Genomic DNA, 19,573 nt, shown 5'->3' with positions numbered 1-19,573 from the left:
TGATACAAAAATGACTCAGCTACCGTCTTAAGTTGTTTCATTTGAATGGCACCGCCTTTTTTCCCTTATGATTCATTTCGTATGGGCGGTTCATTTGTTCTACCGATGCCCGTTTTATTCTTTCAAATGACTCGAAAGAACGAATGGTTCAGTACCACCTGTCTGTGCACGCCTCGATTTGCACACACACCCGGTAGAGAGGTATACCGCAACCAGGCAGCACCTGCCAGGTAAGCATGCCCAGTATAAATTAGCACCGTGTCCATGATGTGAGCAACTACTGCCAAAAATTGCAGCGATGCACGAATGGAACCGTTGCTCCATCTCCTGATCAACAACAACGATCACGAGCAATTACTCGTCTAAGCGTGCACGCCATGTCTTGAATGGTAGAACCGTGCAGTCTCTTAGCATCGTTGCCGTTCCAGAACGCGAATGGCGGGCATAAGACCGTATTTATGGCAGAAATGTACGCTTACGGTTAAAACACAGCGAAAAGATCCGTTTCACGAACAGAACGATGAGATGTACGGCTGAGAGACCGAGTGCATCACTGATTGGTTCAAAACGGCAAGCGTTACGGACAATGATCGGTACGGTTGCGGAGAAAAGGTCTGTTTAATGTTGCAAGGCATGTCGTGGTACGATAGGTTAGCGTTGAGCACTCCACAGGGAGCTAACCAGGATGACTCACCACGTGCGCTGAGCTAAGACACAGTGAAGCGTTTAAGCGGTTACTTTTGCTAAAAATTGATTGGTCGCTGCTCGAACACGGCATGCGGTGAAGTGGCGCGTTGTTTTAAATGTTTGGAGCTTTTGTTTCGTTCTGAAATGAACGAATCGGTCTTGTCGTAGTACCATGAACGGCATTGAATGGCCGTATCGTTCACCGCAGAGAACAAAGCATTTGCATCACACAATAATTAACGTTAAGACCACCGTATCGTATCGCTTGCACCTGTCGTACGATCGGATAGAGCATTACCGCTGTTTCACCAAATTTTTGTTTATGTGCTCATCTCCTCATCCATGCACGTATTCTTCTCATCCATACACGTATTCTCCCCATCTCCTCATCTCCTCATCTCCTCATCTCCTCATCTCCTCATCTCCTCATCTCCTCATCTCCCCATCTCCCCATCTCCCCATCTCCCCATCTCCCCATCTCCCCATCTCCCCATCTCCCCATCTCCCCATCTCCCCATCTCCCCATCTCCCCATCCATACAATAACACAAATCCAAAATAATACATTTTATTGTTACATCACCTCAACCACATGCCCACATCCTCAAAGTCCTCCATTCTCCAAAAGCACAGCTTATTATCCGCACTGCCCGTCACAAAACATCCCAGCCGTTCATTAACCGCGAAGTGTATGACCCTGTTCTTATGGGAGCACATCACATTTGTTGTACGCAGTGATAAATTGCTGATCCGAGCATCATTTTTGGAGTATCCGTGTGTTGAAAGTATTTTGTTGGTCGATGACCAGTACACGTTGCACACCTGCGAATTGAACGACTGCGCCTTCACGAGCATTTTATCGGTCGTGCACGGCGGTTCCATGCCGTGCGCTCTGTTCGTGTGCACGTGGTTGCTGTTTTCGTTGCTGCCGCCCGCTATGCCGTACACGTTCCAAATTCTTATGATCTTGTCGGCCGTTCCACCGCCGCTCACCATCATCCAATCACTTCCTTTGCTCCAATCTATCGCCTTGACAGCTGCTCTGTGCGCACAGATCTTCACCTCTCTCTTCAAGTTCCGCATCTCCATCACAAACACTTTGTTGTCGTTGCCACCCGATGCCAGCATCGTTGCACTCCTATTCATCCGCACGCCACACACCTCCTGCACGTGCTTTTCCACCGCAAACGATATGTGCTTGCTCCTCATGTCCATGCACTTGGTCTGCCTGTCCCTGCTGCCCGTCACCAGAATGTTGTCCTTCGACTCTACGGTGCCAATCCTGCTACGGTGCACATTAAACTTGCTCGTCTTCCGCGTGCACATGTCTACGATGTGCAAGTTGCCGTTGCTCGTTCCCACAATTGCGCACTTACCGTCCGATCCAAACTTCACGCACGTCACGGTCGCACTGCCAAAGCTCTTCAGGTCCGTTATTCTGTTGCTGTAGAAGTCCATCAGCTTGATTTTGTTCTCGCACACAAACATCAACGTGCTCTGGTGCCAGTCGAGATGGTTGCTGTAGAAGTCGTCTGCCAGGTTTGACACGTGCACGGTGCGAAACGGCTCTGAGAGCGTGGTGGGAGGTGCGTGCTCCTTGATGGGAGAGAGTGAGCGATCTGAGGGATGGTTTAGGAAGCGGTCCATCGTTTGTTTATTTGTAATTTTTATTTTTTATTGTACTGTATGATTTAATAAAGAGAGAGGTGATTGAGTAGGACGTAGGGATATGTAGGATTGATAGGACGTAGGGATGGGTGGGATTGATAGGACGTAGGGATGTGTGGGATTGACAGGACGTAGGGATGTGTGGGATTGATAGGACGTAGGGATGTGTAGGACGGGTAAAAACGTAAAACAAATGGTAAAAACGTAAAAGAAATGGTAAAAACGTAAATGATTGAAAAACGTAAAAGAAATCGTAAAACCAACGTAATTACAATACCTTTAACCACACCCTCTGTACAATTCCCATTACCAAGCAGCAAAGGCACAAAAATAAAACATTTCAACGGTACAATCCCTCAACATTAAATGGTGAACACCATTTATTCTTCCAAAGAAGAATGCCATTCTTACACCGTTCCAATGGTAAATAACAGCAATTCACTCTTCTACGCACCTAACCATGCACTAACCTTCCATTACAAAGCATGGTGCACACCAAAATATAATTCTGTAAATAAGCGCTCTCTTCATTTCTAAGACATTTATTAAAGAATGATCAAGCACTGCTGATCAATCGTGGTGAAGGGCCCAAAATGCACCAAGAGCGTATGTAGCGATGCACAGGGATGGCAACTCATCAATAACTGTTAATGAACGCGGTTTGTTCTCTCTACTGCTCCTTTTCACCATTCCCTCTTCGCACCCTCAACCGCCTAATAAATCCCCTCTACACCGCTCTCGCCACTGACATCACCCCCAAACTCACCGGTACCCCTCTTAATAACACTCCCAGCCACAAACTTCTTAAATTCCTGCAGATTCATAATCCGCTCCTCAACCGTATCCTTAACAATCAACCTGTACACACTGACAGTCCTTCTCTGTCCTATTCTATGTGCCCTATCCATTGCCTGCAAATCGTTGAACGGGTTATAATCGTGTTCAAAGAATATCACGGTGTCAGCAATGCACAGGTTCAGGCCGAGCGAACCTGTGCTCGTTGTCAGCAGCAGTGTTTTGTACTCACCGGTCATAAATTTCTTTACCACGTTTGATTTGTCACGTGTCTGCCCGTCCAGTATCAGATAGCTTTTTAAGGACAGCTGGTCGATGATCAGACGTATACTTTTCTTCAGCTGGCAGAATATCAATATTCTGCTGTCTGTCCGGTTCAAGGTATCGTACAGGTCCCTTAGCGCATCCATTTTACAGCTCTGCTTGACATTCTCCCGTATGTACGATGCACTGCTACAGCACTTGATCAGGTCCTTAGCCTTTTTAAACGCGCTTATATTCCTGTATGACACCGCACTCGGTGCACTATCAACCGTGCTGTCAGCAGGTGTATTCAACGTAGGTACCGCTCCATTACTTTTTTCTATTTTTGTTCTTTTCCCGGTACCACTGTCAACAATTCCTCTTCTACCACTTTCATCCTCACTGTCCCCAGTACTAACCCTATCAGCACTCACTAACCAGTCGTACACCTTCCTCTGCTCATCACCCATTACAACAACCAAATCCTTAACAATCTTATCGGGCAGATCAACCACAACGTCCTTCTTGCACCTCCTCAACACAAACGGACCAACCCTTCTCCTAACCATCCGCAACTCCTTCTCCATTCTTCTTACGTCCTCTTCTCCACAGTTCTTATCCTTTCCCTTTCTTATATTCCTTTCACGTTCCTTCAGCTCATCCTTATCACCGAGATAGCACGGCATCAACAGGTTGAACAGCGCAAACAGATCGTTTATGCTGTTCTGCACGGGTGTACCGCTCAGTATGAGCTTGTTCAGTGCACGTAGTGCACTTATCTTCTGGTATAGCACCGTATCCACGTTGCGCAGAATGTGCCCCTCATCGAACACCACGTAGAAGAACACCTCGTCTGCGAATGCCTTGTGTGCGTGTCTGTACGTATCGTAGCTTATGACTGTTATGAATGAGAGCACATTCTCTTTCCTGGTGTAGATACGCCCCTCGTACTTTTTACTTATTTTTTTTATTTCGTTGCACCAATGACCCGTTAATGAACCCGGGCACACGATGAGTATTTTATGGTTCATAAGGAACGATGTGCTAGGATGAGTACTACTTGTTTTAAAGGTAGCGTTCTTTTCGTTATCAGTATTGTTTGTGTTGACACATGCATCCTCGATCTGATTTGTAATTTGATCCTCAACCGTATCTTCAACCCCATCCTCAACTCCAACCGTATCTTCAACCCCATCCTCAACTCCAACCGTATCTTCAACCCCATCCTCAATCCTCCTACTCCTTCTCACAATTTCATCAATCTTAGAAAATAGGAACACCAACACCTGCACAGTCTTTCCCAGTCCCATCTCATCTGCCAGTATGCCATTAATACCGAACAAATAAAGAAAGTTCAACCAATACACACCCTTGACCTGGTACTTCCTCAACGTAACACACGAGCGTATTTCAATTTTAGGCAATTTGGCACGGTTGGTAAGAACGGACAGCACGGACAGTTCCGTTGCGATACGAACATGTGGCGATTTAACGGTCTGTATGTATGGCACGATGTTAGAGAACAGCTTGTAACCGGCGGTGACCGTTTCTGACACGCTATCTGCCGAGCATGGCGTGTTTGCAGAATGTGACGTATTCGTTGCTTCAGCATTATCAGCCCTTCCATCCCCAGCTGGGCCACCAAACGAGTCCTTAAGACTTATAAATCGCAGTAAAGGCCGTACCAAAAGCACAAACCATTCGTTAAACCGTACCTTCTCGAACACGCGCACCATCCTCACGTTGAGCCCTCTCCTCAGCACCGCATTAACAATACGCTCACCGTACGATGTAAACATGTACTGATCAACCAACCGTACCAGCTCCTCCATTCCATCCTCACCATCGTGCAGCTCCTCAATTATTCTGTCGCATACGATGCGTTCCTCCTTTATGTGCTGAGCAACGATGCTCAGCACGCGTATGCTCGTGTTGCGCAGTAATGCATGGTAATTCTCAATTTTATAGAAATTCGTGTTTAAATGCTTGAAGAAGGAACGTAGGAACGAGGCATTGGCGTGTTGTATGATGGATGGTATTAGAACGGACATGTTCATTCTCTGGAGGGTACCTAGATCTATCGTGCCGGCCGTACCACATTCGTTGTTGCCCGTGCCCTTTATGCATTTTTTGATTCTGTTCCCGTTTTTAGCGGTGCTGCTCCCATTTTTATTCTTTGGGTCCTCGCCAGCATTCTTTACCCCCTTTTCAATTCCACCAGCCCCATTTTCAGGGTCCTCATCAACCCCATAGAGCAATCCCTTGCCATCCCGTACCAAAAAGTAAACGTACCACCAAACCACCGAATCGTTCTCCTCCACAGCCAACCACTCATTATAAAACCAGTCTTCGTTAAAACACGCGTACCTAAGCAAATCCAAAAAATGTTCGTTCACCACGTGAAATACGCTCTGCTGGGAAGGGCACTTCAGTTTTTCGTTCCATTCGTTTTGCTTGATCTGGGGGGTAGTGAACGGTACTTTTGCGGAGCGGTACGTTGTTTTGTACAGGACAGAAAGGAGGAATGCTTGTATGACGGTGAACGGTGCATCTGAAAACGAAATGTTACCTATTACCGTGCCAATGTTGCTATTATTATTAATATTATCATCCTCACTACCATCCTCACTACAATCATTTCCATCCCTACACCTGCCGTAACGTGTCCCATAGCGCATAAGATCACGCTCATCCTCGCACTCCCTCTCCATGCCCATCCTCACCTCAAAATAAATAAAATACATAAAATACCGCATCCTCATCCCCAGCACCTTCTCCCTTCCCATACTTTCAACCCCTCCCTTAAAAAACGAGTTATCGATCATTTCCAAGGTGTTCTTAAAATCGGTGTTTTTAAACACGTAGTTCAACGGTTTGAGTGTCAGCGGTGCGTATGATGCTACGTGGTTGATGGGGTAGTACGCGAGAATGTGGAAGGTAAGGAATGTTAGTGATTGAGTTTCTTCTACGAGTAGGTTTTGAATGAGAAGATTTATGAAGTGTGTGTAGTGGTGATGGATTGTGATACCAGGCGGTGCTTCATTGCTGTTATTTGTATTCCTGCTCTTGCCCTCATTCCTGCTCTTGCCCTCATTCCTGCTCTTGCCCTCATTCCTGCTCTTGCCCTCATTCCTGCTCTTGCTCTCATTCCTGCTCTTGCTCTCATTCCTGCTCTTGCCCTCATTTCTGCTCTTGCCCTCATTTCTGCTTTCGCTCCCGCCCGTACCCTTCTTATCCCCCTTACCCATCCTATCCTCACTTCCTACACTAACAACATCACTCCCCCTACCACTATCATACACCAGCCCCCTTCTAAACATCGTACAAAGGTACCTAAGCACAGCAACCCTAAGCTCAACCATCTCACTCCTAAAACACCCATCCACACTCAGCCCATCATCCACTCTCACACAGTAGCACTCCATCATTCTAACAATGCCCAGCCTACTTACACCCTCATCAACAACCATCTTGACCCTCACATCTCCTACCACATCCCTGAAATGCACGAGCATATCGGCCGCCATGTACTTTACATCCTCATCCTCACTCTCCAGCAGCGTGAGCAGGAACAGTGCTACGTCCTTCTTGTCTGTCGCGCTCAGGTACTCCTGTACGCTTTTGAGCGCTAGCAGTGCGCTGCACTGCACCTCCCAATCGGGATGATCTAGGAACATGAACAGCTGGTCAAGCACATCTTTTTGGTAGATGAAGGACAGCAGATGTGCTGCTGCCTGTCTTACTGGAAGTGATGTGCGGTCCGATTGATAGTCTGAGAATTTATCGTTGTAGAGAATGTTTACGGTTGTTTGTAGGAGGGACGATGAGATTGCGTGGGTGTATGGCAGTGCACTCGTAGGGGTGCAGGTGTTGGTGCCGGGGTCGAGACGAGCGTTACCGGACCAGGTACTGCCGGCGGTACCATCAACCGTGCCATTGGCGGAATAAATGCACCCGCTGTTAACATCGGCACTAGCGCCATTCTCTCCGCAACACTCATCCACGCGCACCCTCATACCCTCAAATATCCCGCAATACACCGAAAAGCACCCCTCCCGCTCCTTCCAATCCATTTCTACCATTCCGCTCTCCAAGCACTCAAAAAACGTGCACACATCCTCAACCCTCCTATCAATGCGCTTCCGCCTCTTAACCACCTCCATCCTCTCCATCCGTATATCGTTCTCAACTACGATGTCCTTCCTCACCATATCGGTTTCCATCCCCAGTGTCTTTCTGATCATCCGCTTCTGATCAGAAATCTTGAGCTGCTCGGCTGCGTAGTAATTGTGCTGGTCGGTGCTGTACAACGGCGCATCCGTGGGCTTGTGCACTGTGAACGCTGGCACGGCAAGTTTTATGAGACAGGGCAGGTGGTGCGCAAGCAGATGTGCACACGTACGCTTTTCTTGCTTGGGATCTTTGGAGAGTGTGTGGATTAGTTTGAGGAAGGTGAGCAGCACTCTGTTGGTTGATGGTTTGGTGATTGGACCGTTTTGCTCTTTGCTGTTCAATTCTTGCTCATCCTCCTGCACGCTTTCTTGTTTTGTGTTCTGGGCCGTGCTGCTTCTTCTTGGTTTATTTCTCTGCTGCGATCCTTGCCTTGCCCTTGACTTCGCGTCTTCTGTTCCGGTCTTCTGCTTTGCTCTTAGCCTTGCATCTTCATTCGTTGCGCCTTCTGTTCCGGTCTTCTGCTTTGCTCTTAGCCTTGCATCTTTGTTCGTTGCTGCACTTTCATCCACCTCATTCATTTCCTGGTCAGCCCCATTCATTTCTCGCTCCTCGCCCTCAATCTGATCAATTACACCCTTAACATCCTCACATTCACACACTCCCTCGACCAGCACCTCCCCCAACTCCCTAACATAATGCTGCCGCAACCAGCCATTACCAACACTTTCGATCCGTTTCATAAGCTGCAACGCACGGCTACTTGCTCTATCTGTGCTCTCATCGCTCGTATCATCCTTTCGCATGTTTCTTTTTTTGATGGTTTGATAAAAATTTTGGTATTTAAAGGGTTGAATTTGTTAATTTACTCGGAATTATTTTTGTGGATGGGGGGGTGTGAAAATGCGGTTGATCGGTGAAGAGTGTTTTGTTTTGTGTGGAATGAATTAAATTTATCCTTTTTGATGGTTGTGTTGTTTTGTGCTTGGGTGTGAAGGTTTGGATGGGGTATGAAAATTAATAAAATTAGGTTTTGGTTGGTAACCGTTGATAGGATAGTTTGTGGGGGCGTATGATACAACGATAAGGGAGTGTATGGGCAATATGTGAGGGCTACAACAGATGTGATAGCACTTTGTAGGGATATTCATCTCGTAGTGTTGTCTATTCTAAATGGTAGCTCGGTAAACGAAATAACTTGAGTTGCTGAAAATGCCTCAGCGCCATCCGTGAGAGAATTATCACCTTGAAACGGTTATCATGCCCTTTGTTTAACACCTTTCAAACACATACCATCCAATATGCAGCTTGAGACCTACCCGAGCTGGAGCATTAGCCTATTTTCCACAGCTCTGTGTTGAGATTGTACGAAACAAGGCCCTTCAAAGGCGCATTGGCACGAAAAATGTTTTATTTGATTTTGAATGTTTTTGGATTAATACTCACCATCTTATGTTTCTTCTCCACCACCAGTTCCTCCAAAGCATCAAATAGGATGAACTGACCTAAGTAGTTGAAAACATCACGGCATTGTTTTCGAATCAAATTGCCACCAAAGCCTACGTTGTTAAAGTCATCGTTCAAAAATAAAATAAGTTTTTTGACGATTCTCTTGGTGATGTTCCCGTCAAATTTGTTAAAAGCCTTAACAGGCGACCATGTCACCTTGAGCACGTGCAATTTAGCGGGCAAATACTGAAGAATGTTTCCATCTGCACATAATACTCCGCAGAGACTTAAATTTCTGAGGTTTTTTTGTTTTTTCAGGTGTTCAAGAGCGATCGGATCAAATGTTTTTGGTTCAGGGTTTACACAGACCAAGTTCTTCCTGCGTGTTATTTCCAACGTCATAAGACCGGCTGGCAAATGTGCGAATAGCATTTTATCACTAAAATCGTAGTCTACAAAAAGCGTTTGAAGTGCTTTAAACTTCCTCAGCAATTCCACATTATCCCCATCCAAGCCAAAGCCGAGTAATTTCAGACTCTTCAACTTGCTGTACATGTTTACACCAAAAACTATTTTTACAAGAGCATTCATTTTTAGGTTCATGATCTCCTTCTTTTCTTCCTGGTTATACATCCTTTCGGTCCGTGCAGAATAGCTTGTAAACTTTTCCTCCAGCTGCCAATCATTTATCGGTATGTGGAACACTTCATTTGGAAAAATTGGGGTGGAATACGCTGGATTTGTATCACTGAGACATAATCCGTGTATGATCAATCGTTGAAGATTCACACACTTCAATAAAACATCCTTAAAGTAAGCATCTGCGAAATTGTAGGCGATCTCGAGGTCTTCAACGTGACCAAGAGGCGGGAACACAACAACGAAGGGATGCGTTTTCTCCAGCATTGGGATTAGTATCAGCTTCTTGAGCAGTGCAACCTTCGAAAAATCGTATTTACCTGAACAGTGAAGCAAACTAATCTCACTGCATTTTTCGCCATCTCGGAATTCGCCATAACACGTAACCCCTTGAAGCCGTACGGCCACGATGTTTGCACCGATTGATAATACCGTACCGCTATACACCACCATATCCAGCACTATTATTTTACTGACGGATGAAAACATGGCCAAGACAGTTTTTAACACTGCGGGTTGCATTCTTTTCAGAATGACTGATTTGAGAAGAGTCAACCGGCTCAGCTCAGTACGCACGTGTGATGATTCGATTACCATGTGTTGGCAGTTATTTCCAAGTACCAGCTTATGATCCGAGGGTATGTTAACATTTCGCAAAAACACGGTTCCTATGTCGTTTGGCAGCACCATATTGTTATTAAAATGGTAATCGCTGATGTATAAGAAGGTTACATTTGGCGTGTTGCCGTTGATAACTCGAATTTGGTGTTTTTGTTCCAGGACCATGCTGTCAAGGCCTCCTATCCCAGACATATTAACAATACCTACCGAACCGCTGATGTCCAGCTCATGAATATTCCTGTTCACCTTGAACGTGTAATCCTTCTCGATCCTCACGTCTTTAAGTTTGGCAGTTTTGACGCATTCGTTGAGACTCACGTTCTGATCAATAACAACGCTCGAAAGGCTCAGGTAGCTTATCGGTAGATGAAGCACTTGGTTGTAGATGAGAGCTGTTCTCGATAACACGATTGATCTCAGCCCACGCGTTTCCGTAAAATCAATATTTACGAGGCAGTTATCGATTGTTATGCTCTCCAGTTCCTTGTTCACACGTATAGTTGAGTTGCTGCCAGCAGTAATTTCCTTCAGAGACAGCGACAGAATTTCTCGTACGATTTCCAAGTTGCTGTGCACATGGAAATGTGCAAGGTGCAACTCGTTCAACTGCACCGAAGGATCTTCGTTCAAGCAGAAAACGCTGTCTGGTGTGGTAAGCAACGGCGATTCGCCACGTATAACGTGTCGCACAATGCTCGTTATGTTGACTGGAACATTCGTATTTGTGATGCTCACCATCGTGGAGCGGTTTGCGATGTTCAAGCTGGTCAATACGGAGGGCACATCTGCCCGAGACATCGTCCTGTGGTGCATGGTGACATTTTCCGCTGTAAACCGCTCTACAGGAACTGCCAGAAGCTGCGAGTTATTTGATACATCGGTACCGCGCAGACTCAGTGTTTTCAATGTTGTGGCCGCTAAAACACGAATGCATGCTACGTTGCCCTGTAAATTCAAGCTCTGGCATTCATTTGCAAATGTAATGGTGGAGTCGGCACACATTCCTGCGTTACATATCTCGGCGGCATGCACCCTCATTGCAAATGCAAGATCACCCGTAAATTGAATGTTTTCCGCTGTAATATCGTAAATATCATCCGGTAACCTCACAATTCGTATCTGGCCGCCATTCAACAGCAAGCCTGTTTGTTTGCCCTCGCTAAACGATACACCAGGGATTACAACCCGTCCCCTGCAATTCTGCAGCGTGAGCTGCTCAAAGTTGTTGCCAACTACGAGAGAGTACTCATCATGAATTTCGATGTTCTTGAGGATGATGTCCTTCGTATTATCACAAAGACGCACGTTTTCTTCAAATTGTAAGAAATGCAGAACTAGCCGGGACATTCTGCCCATAACTGTTCTAGTACACAAAAATACTTGCACAGGAATTACACCGAGGTGGTCTTCCGCTTGCAACGTCCTACCAAACTTGATCTGTTCAAAACCGGGGATGTTAGCGAAGAAGACTGTTCCGGTGCAGTTCTTCAACGAAATATGTTGCTCGCTGCCGTGCAGTTTGAGAGAACAACCTGCTGCAATTTCAACATCGCATAGGTCTACGTGTGATATTTTCTTGTCTAGATGTGCATTTTTTGTTAATTTGGCGCGTTCTAACGCAATTTTTGTGCGTTTACCGATTCCTGATTCTTCCACTTTCAATTTTCCATCAAACACTTCCACACAGATAGGACCGAACGCTTGGACAGCGCCATACAAATGGACTGTGCCTAAAAACGTTTCCAAAAGAAGCTCCTTAACGCTTTTCTGCACCAAAAGAATTGAGTTTGATGGCAAAATGATGTTTTTCAGGATGACCGTGTGCACGCTCTGATTTATTACTACCAATAGACCGCTGATTGTAACGTTTTCTATGAGCAATCTGCCGATGTGTTCATCATCATGTCCACTCAGTTCAAATGACCACTGAGAATTGAATTCGATACAAAAATTTTGCTGCAAATAGGGAACGCAAATATTACCTGAAACATTCCTCATGACTACGGTTTTGCAATTACGTCCGAGCCGTAATTTGCCGTTCGCAGCAACGTTTACGTTTTTTAACGTTACCTTCTCCATTCCGTCCGGTAGAACCAGTGATGCAGTAATCTTAGAGTTCACGATCGTGAGCTCCTTCAAATTGATGTGCGAACAGGAACCGCGCATTAACGTGCAATTCTCGAATACGGCACGTATTTCTTTGCCATGTATAAAATTGAGATTAAAATCGCATTCCAGTCCTCTGAATCGAATAACAATTTTCTTTGTACTGTCGAGTGCCAGAAACCGGCACATCAACACCTCGCTCAGTCTCTGTGCAGCTGTATCGGATGGTAGAACGGGCAGTTCTATGTCTACGGTAAATTCGCAGTCACTCTGCTTGTTCGCGTACAACTCACATAAGGAGTCGTCGTTGTGAACCAAAAAATCACTGCTGGTAATCAGAACTGTAGGCACGAACAATCGGTTTATTTCGCTCAGGTTGATATCAACGAGCAACCGCTCGTTGATATCCTCTTCATTCAAGGCCAGCATGGCATTACCGCGATGGTCCTTAACAGACAAACAAATATGCTTGCCTATTTCCAACGCTAAATCGAGCAACTTAGAATGCAATTGGGCGGGTTCTGTGCGCAGTCCCAATAATAATGAATTAATGCGGTCGTATAATCCACAGTCCAGCGCCATCTGTTGGCATAGGGCGCGTAAGATCAGTTTCTTATTGTCCAAAAATATTAGAAGATGTTCAAGTATATCGCACACCTCTGCATCTGTAAAATTGGTTTGGGTGTACGGTGTTAGATGAATTACCTCCATGAACAGAGACTTGCCGACCGGAACTGTTATCGTGCGGTATTTAATTTGTTTGCAGCCCTGAGCGCATGCATCGGCCGTGTCATCGTTCCAACTTGGGTTATGCTGAGTTTCTCGAATATTAAGAGGATCCTTGGTGCTGTCATAGTCACTAATCACGAATTTCGTCAAAATTCCTTCCGTTGATTCAGAAATCTCCGAAAAAACATTTTTCAATTTTACCTCACCTAAATCGGTGCACAAAAGAGTGTTATTATGGTTATCGTCACCTTTGAAACACACAATCCATCTTATATTCATATCCCGATGGTAGTTCAGCCTTTTATACTTTTGTTTTTAGCGATTAGTTTTGACACCTTCTATTTCTAGACACTGTTTTTTAAAAATCACTTCATTCCTTAAACAGAGAAAGTCTCTGACTTGTGATTGATGGCATGCCGAAGAAATGTTGAATTACATGGCTGATCAATCACTGCATGTTTTTACACCAGGAGCGCGTGAATAAATCGTTTTGGTAAAAAGGTTGCTGCTAGAGCCGCTCACCATAAATGTATTTCACACAAAAGTAAATTAGTAGGGGAGGCGCAATAGACATACCGGAAACCGAGAATGAGATAAAAGGTTTTCATCGGTACCAAGAACACGCTCATTTATCCTTTTAGTTTCGGTGTATGTCGGACAGACATTTGCATCCTGCTCGCAGAAATTAAACGTAGATATTACCTGGTTCATTGATAATCGTAGTAGTCAGAATAAATCTTATTAGTATAATTAGAAATATTTATGTTGGTGGCAATTTGTATGAATTATCGAATATGGCACTATTTTGCCGATTTATACCCCAAAGTTAGCTATTTTACCAGAAACGGAAATGTTCAACTTTCATCCAAACTTAAGACCGTGGAAGTATTTATGTTAGTTTCTTTTGGCGTAACGCTTTCGAAACTATTCTAACAGTACTAAATTTTTTGGTAAAGATTCCTAATTCGGACCAGAATGACAGAAATTCATCGACGTTGGAAATTATTTTGATAAATACGTGATAGGGGTGGTGTCCGCGATCGATCCAAACAGACAAAAAAGTGCATTGTCCGAGCGTTGTTGTATGGGAAGGTGACATGCAGCTTACAAAAAAAGAGAAAGAATTACATGTGGTCTGAGTATGATATTTGATTTATTGAAATCTTGCAGCTATTTATTCGGGTCAATTTATGAACTTAGAGTATGCCTAATTCGCGTAGAAAATACTGGAAATGTAAGATTTCTCTTCAAATCATAGCGAGAACAATAGCTAAAAAACTATTTGACAAGTTATCGATTGCTCGTACGTTTTTTTGGTGAGCTAATCGTAATAATAAACATTTCTTAGACCTTTAAGAAATTATAGATAGATATACAAGAGTTAATGGCTACCGTATTTGGCATATTGGAAACACGATCAAATCGCTTCGTTGAGTTGTTGTAAAAACAGCAAAAAACCGTTTAGCTGTGAAAAAGCACGACAATAAAAAATAGCGCGCAATTTTCTTGTATTAGAACAAAAAATGTGATTTTTATTGTTTCTAACGAATGCAAATGCTCATTTATAGAAGTGTTGGTGATAGTAAGTTCGTTAAACCCGTCGAAAGTAAACGTAGGAAAATAATGGATTTCTCACAAAATATCCAAGCGCTTGGTGCCAAAATCGGTGGAACCGACCGTTTAAAAAACTATTTTAAAGAATATGAAACAAGTCAACACGAAGAACTTGTCTTTTGAACTAATAAATATCCTCTCAAACTATACAACCGGCATATATCATGAAGAAAGCCATCCAATTGACTTTTTTAACCAATAATCGTTCAGATCTCATATTAGACAGCAGCCTTTCACATTGACATTATCCAATAAACCTAATTTTGCTCCTTCTACTGATCAACTCCTGCTCGTAGTCCATATTCTTCCACTTACTGATGCAATCAACTTGCACCTCAGGCAATTCAAAGCTCAATTCACTCCTAATGATCTCTTCGTATATTTTCTTAGCCTGCTCGTTTCTCTTTCGTGTGTAGAAAAACAAAAAAGTTTTGATGTTCAAATCCTTGTTTCGAAATTGTACCATATACGTCTTGTTTTCATTCTTCGCCAGTATTGTTGCTCTTATTAGCCTTGCCAGGATAGGATATAACACTTTCTCGTCCTCCTCCTTTCTTAGCTTTGTTAATGGAGAATTTACCCGTATAATAAAATAGATATCGTGGTTGATGTACCCCATCACGGCATTATTGAGCACTGATATAGAAAAATGGTCCATATATCCGTATAGCGAGAGATAAAGCATGGTGTTTAGCGATTTGATGTCGTCTATATCGTTCTCCTCCTTGTTGTTCCCTATAAATCCCATCAATTCTGCAAAGTTCATTTTCTTATCGGGTGCTTGTTTCAAGAAAATCACCTTTGTAGGCATCATGGATGCGCTATCCTCGTACAAAAATACGAAATTGTATCCTTTTTTTGCCGTAATGTTAAAATTACCTTTTGGTAAAAATTTCCAGTCTCTAAGATCAATATACTCTATTTTGCCTAAATGGTCAGAAATTCTCCTGCTGTCATCCGCACCATCAACGATGTAGATCATTGCTTCAGGATCATACGTACTTCTTATTAAATTGTTTTGCAGCGAAAATCTACTGAAAAGCAATTCTGAGGTGTTTTTGGTGACGAACATGACGGATATTAGGCATACCATGTAGATTGGAAATAGAAGAACGCTTGGTATGTATGACAGCACCATTTCAGGGGTTCGTAAATTGCACCGGTTTTTTACCGCCACGTTGATAAAGGAGAAAAATCGAATTATTTTAGTTTACCAATTAGCGGATTTATTGAAAGACTCCTTTTTTATGAACGTGCTAAGTAGCATGGGATGTTTGCACATCTACATGCATAGAAAGAAACAATTGAAATGGAGATACTGCAAGTGATGTGTATGCATATACGATAACAATGCTAAGATAAAAGTATTACGTACCGAGGTACGTTGACTAGAGTTATTGTTGATTTTAATCTTTTCTGTCTTTTTCATTAAAACTAGCTACGCTATTTCCATTTATAAAACGGTAAAAAGTGCTCTATCCATTCAATGATACTTTCTTCTTGTCATATCTCGTATTATGTTTTTTCTATTGTTTAAGATTTTATGGTAGAGGTTAATTAATTAGCTACTATTCGGTGATCGTGTGATTTTGATGTTGTTAGTGGAGAACAATTGAGAGCATCTCAGAAAGAATGAGTTGTACGACAACTTTAAACCTTATTCAACGCAAATACATAAAACAAAGATTTTTATTTTTCTCGAAGGGTCAAATAATTAATTTTTCAGAACTGAACAATCACATTGCAGGTTGTCTTTTAAATTATATGATATTCCTATACAAAAACATTCTAGAACGCATCTGTATCTTATTTATTTAAACCGCACAAGCATAAATTTATCATTACATTTTTCACATCTATCATTTATTCACATCAAACTAGCGTTTCCTACGCATGCATACAATCTAAGAATCTTCATCCGATGATATCCACGTTAACTCATTGGCCGTTTCACCACTCACAACCTCTATGTCCCGTAACTTCTTAGAGATAACCTTGCAATACAGCTCAAGCAGTGCAGGATAGTAAAGATAGTTAGCTGCTGTGCATATATCATTCAAAGTCGGGAAATCAAGGCTGTTGATAAAATCAAAAACTGCCTGAGGGAACACTATCTGTGTAGCATCGTAATTCTCCGGTAGATTTATCGTGTTTATTTCTGAGAATCCCATTATAAACTCTAAAACGGAGGAATGCATGAGAATGTTAATTGGTGAGCATTGATCGGTCATATTTACAATGTCTCTGAAAAGGATGCAGTCATTTACCATCTTTTCTGGAATGGTGTACAGCCGCTTGTCTGTAGTCATTACATCAAGTTGCATTGCAGGGGATAAAATAGTATTTTTTACCGATGAGATCGATGTATAAAAACACGAAGACATGTTACGCACTCAACAAGATGCGCTTGGTTTTGTAAATATGCAAAGTCAGTTTTAAAAACATGAATTGTGTAGAACATGTTTTACACCATTCTACTACCACTTCTACTATTGGTATTTTCTTAAAGTACGTTTATTTATCACCTCACATAACATTAACCGAGTATTTCTATTATCACTAGCTGCACTGCTTGTTTTTCAAAACGGGTGTATGAATGAATAGTATACCAAAACAACGCTTTTGAGTATAACTGCAACACCAGGTCATTCCTTTCTACCAACTGTTCTGTGGTTACAAATCAATAAATTTATTTTCATTCATTCCAGTAGCTCATTGTATACAACATTTCTAGTGTATACTTTACCATTCTCATGCTTTCCTTGGTCTCCATTGTCAGCAATATACACCCCTAGACCGTTTGCATAGCGCACTCTCGACAGAACTACATACAACTGACCATGTACAAAGACTGGGCTGTGCAGATAAACACCTACCTTGTCAAATGACTGACCCTGTGACTTGTGGATTGTCATCGCAAACGAAAGAAGAACCGGAAACTGTCTTCTCTTGAGTATGAATGGCAGCTGTGTCTCGCTCGGTGCCATGTCGATCCTTGGTATGACTGCCCTGCCACCTCTCCTGGATCCGGTCACAATAGTAGCTATGATGAAGTTTGTGTGGAGTTCATCAACCACCAGGCGTGTGCCATTGAGCAGGCCATTGGCTGGATCAAGGTTGCGCAATAGCATTATCAACGCACCTCTTTTTAGAACTAACTTGTGCGGTGGCATTCCTGAAGGCTGCTACTTGTTGAGAAACTCCAACGGATAGTTCGCAACAACATCATTGTCTTCTGTGACAATAGAGTCTGCATTCGTGTATGTTACTTCGTTGCCGATCATCAAGTCAAGGACCCTGTCATTGATTTCCTTTGCAGCATCGTTGTTTGTTGTGAGTATAGTTCTGTTCGTCAGATCTTCGCTGTCAGCCATGTTGGCCACATCACCATATATCTCGTTAACGATGTCATCGCACGTATCGTCAACATAGTCGTTGAACAGCCCAAGTGCATCATGCGGTCTGTTGAACACACAGATGTATGCGAACAGCTTTCTGATGTGTCAGATGTCTCTGTCATTGCAGCTTCGCTCAGCACGTTCTTCCATTCACTGTCATCCTGCAGAAGATTTCTTGCCCTTACTGCTTCCTCAAATGTGCCATATACAACATTGTTTGCACTTCTTAAGTCGTCGAATGACGTTGCATCTCTCACATTGAGCAAGAGCATTCTCAGATAGAATCTCTCCTTTTCCTCTGGATTGACCGCATACAATCTTGTAATGACTTTGTCCTCACCCTGCTGTCGCAATACCCATCGACTGTTCTGGTACACATAGTGATATGGAATGTCGGTGTAGAGATGTTGTCTGATTATTTTTTACTGCAACTGGTATTATTTTTTTGGAACATGCACAATACCGAAGTGCTTTGTTAAGAACTGTGCACAGAGCACAGGAACATTTTGCAGACTCTCGTAGGTCCGATCTATAAATAAAGCTTTGCCGCGGTAGACAATCAGCTGATCATCTACAGCACAGACAAAACCACCAGGATTTAACAATTGTGTTTTTTCCACCAAAAACTTTTCAGTCGGCGTATTGTCAAAATCTGGATACATAGTGCATAAACCTCTCAACTTATTTATACGATGAAATGCTGCTTAAATTACTACACGATACCATTGCAATTATTCCACCCATATCAGCGTTAAACAAGGCATCTTTCACAAGCAATATTAAATTATTGCCCTCTCAAGTCATTTCTCCTCCACACGAACATCAAGTAAAGTGTTTTTTCCTTACAGCAATTTTGCTTTATGTCGGTATAAAGGCTTCAATTTAATAGCATGATTTTTGTACGCAGAAAAGCAGATTTGAGCAGTTATTTGTTGTATCCGTCCAAAAGAGAAAAAAGACGGAACAGGTATTTGCCAACAGTCATCCACAAGATTTAACTCAAGCTATCACATTCAACGATTATATAAACTGCTATCTCAAAAATGATCTGAATTGCACACTTAATCGATCCTTCTCATCATTTGATGACATGTCTAAAATCATTTGACAACTCACAAATTTTTTACTGAGGAATTCTAAAAAGTTTATTTGGTGTAGTTAAAACGTATCTGCTATGTTTAATTACTTTATAATATTTTTAAACGGTAGTTTTCTGTTTTGTTTCGTTGTGGCATGATGGTATTTAACCATGACCGCACAATTCTGTGCTAAAAATAAATTTACCAATATTGTTCTATCATACACCAACTCCCGCAATATGAGAATCTAATTAATAAATATTTTGACGCTTTCAAAAATTTATGACAAAAAGGAGAAGCGTGTTTCTAACTCGTACTGGCACAGCAATACTGATTTGGAAATTTTCATGACCAGAGAAACTGTCTATTGGTAAAG

General features: G+C 42.8%; 5 protein-coding genes across 5 annotated transcripts; all 5 read right to left on the bottom strand.

The window, feature by feature from the left end:
• Window positions 1-1,238: 1,238 nt before the first annotated feature.
• Window positions 1,239-2,333, bottom strand: VCUG_02214 (uncharacterized protein; the record flags this gene model as incomplete). The annotated part of the gene is made up of 1 exon (XM_008077035.1): window positions 1,239-2,333. One exon carries the CDS (start codon window positions 2,331-2,333, stop codon window positions 1,266-1,268), a length of 1,068 nt encoding a protein of 355 aa, XP_008075226.1. The 3' UTR covers window positions 1,239-1,265.
• A 290-nt stretch (window positions 2,334-2,623) lies between these two features.
• On the bottom strand, window positions 2,624-8,546 carry VCUG_02213 (uncharacterized protein). The gene has a single exon (XM_008077034.1). It carries the CDS (start codon window positions 8,366-8,368, stop codon window positions 3,068-3,070), a length of 5,301 nt encoding a protein of 1,766 aa, XP_008075225.1. The 5' UTR covers window positions 8,369-8,546; the 3' UTR covers window positions 2,624-3,067.
• A 409-nt stretch (window positions 8,547-8,955) lies between these two features.
• Window positions 8,956-13,385, bottom strand: VCUG_02212 (uncharacterized protein; the record flags this gene model as incomplete). The annotated part of the gene is made up of 1 exon (XM_008077033.1): window positions 8,956-13,385. The coding sequence occupies one exon, from the start codon at window positions 13,383-13,385 to the stop codon at window positions 8,973-8,975; it is 4,413 nt and encodes a 1,470-aa protein (XP_008075224.1). The 3' UTR covers window positions 8,956-8,972.
• Window positions 13,386-14,668: 1,283 nt separating this feature from the next.
• Window positions 14,669-15,858, bottom strand: VCUG_02211 (uncharacterized protein; the record flags this gene model as incomplete). Its single annotated transcript, XM_008077032.1, has 1 exon — window positions 14,669-15,858. One exon carries the CDS (start codon window positions 15,856-15,858, stop codon window positions 14,965-14,967), a length of 894 nt encoding a protein of 297 aa, XP_008075223.1. The 3' UTR covers window positions 14,669-14,964.
• Window positions 15,859-16,624: 766 nt separating this feature from the next.
• On the bottom strand, window positions 16,625-17,148 carry VCUG_02210 (uncharacterized protein; the record flags this gene model as incomplete). Its single annotated transcript, XM_008077031.1, has 1 exon — window positions 16,625-17,148. The coding sequence occupies exon 1, from the start codon at window positions 17,102-17,104 to the stop codon at window positions 16,625-16,627; it is 480 nt and encodes a 159-aa protein (XP_008075222.1). The 5' UTR covers window positions 17,105-17,148.
• Window positions 17,149-19,573: the final 2,425 nt, after the last annotated feature.

This window comes from Vavraia culicis, assembly GCF_000192795.1.
Source record: "Vavraia culicis subsp. floridensis unplaced genomic scaffold supercont1.49, whole genome shotgun sequence".
In the NCBI taxonomy this organism is placed as follows: domain Eukaryota; kingdom Fungi; phylum Microsporidia; family Pleistophoridae; genus Vavraia; species Vavraia culicis.
The sequence above is the reverse complement of the archived record's forward strand: the minus strand, read 5'-3'. Positions and strand labels throughout refer to the sequence as shown.

Bases quoted from the DNA above. Each gene is read 5' to 3' on its own strand.
- VCUG_02213 (XM_008077034.1), bottom strand. From the start codon at position 8,368: ATGCGAAAGGATGATACGAGCGATGAGAGCACAGATAGAGCAAGTAGC.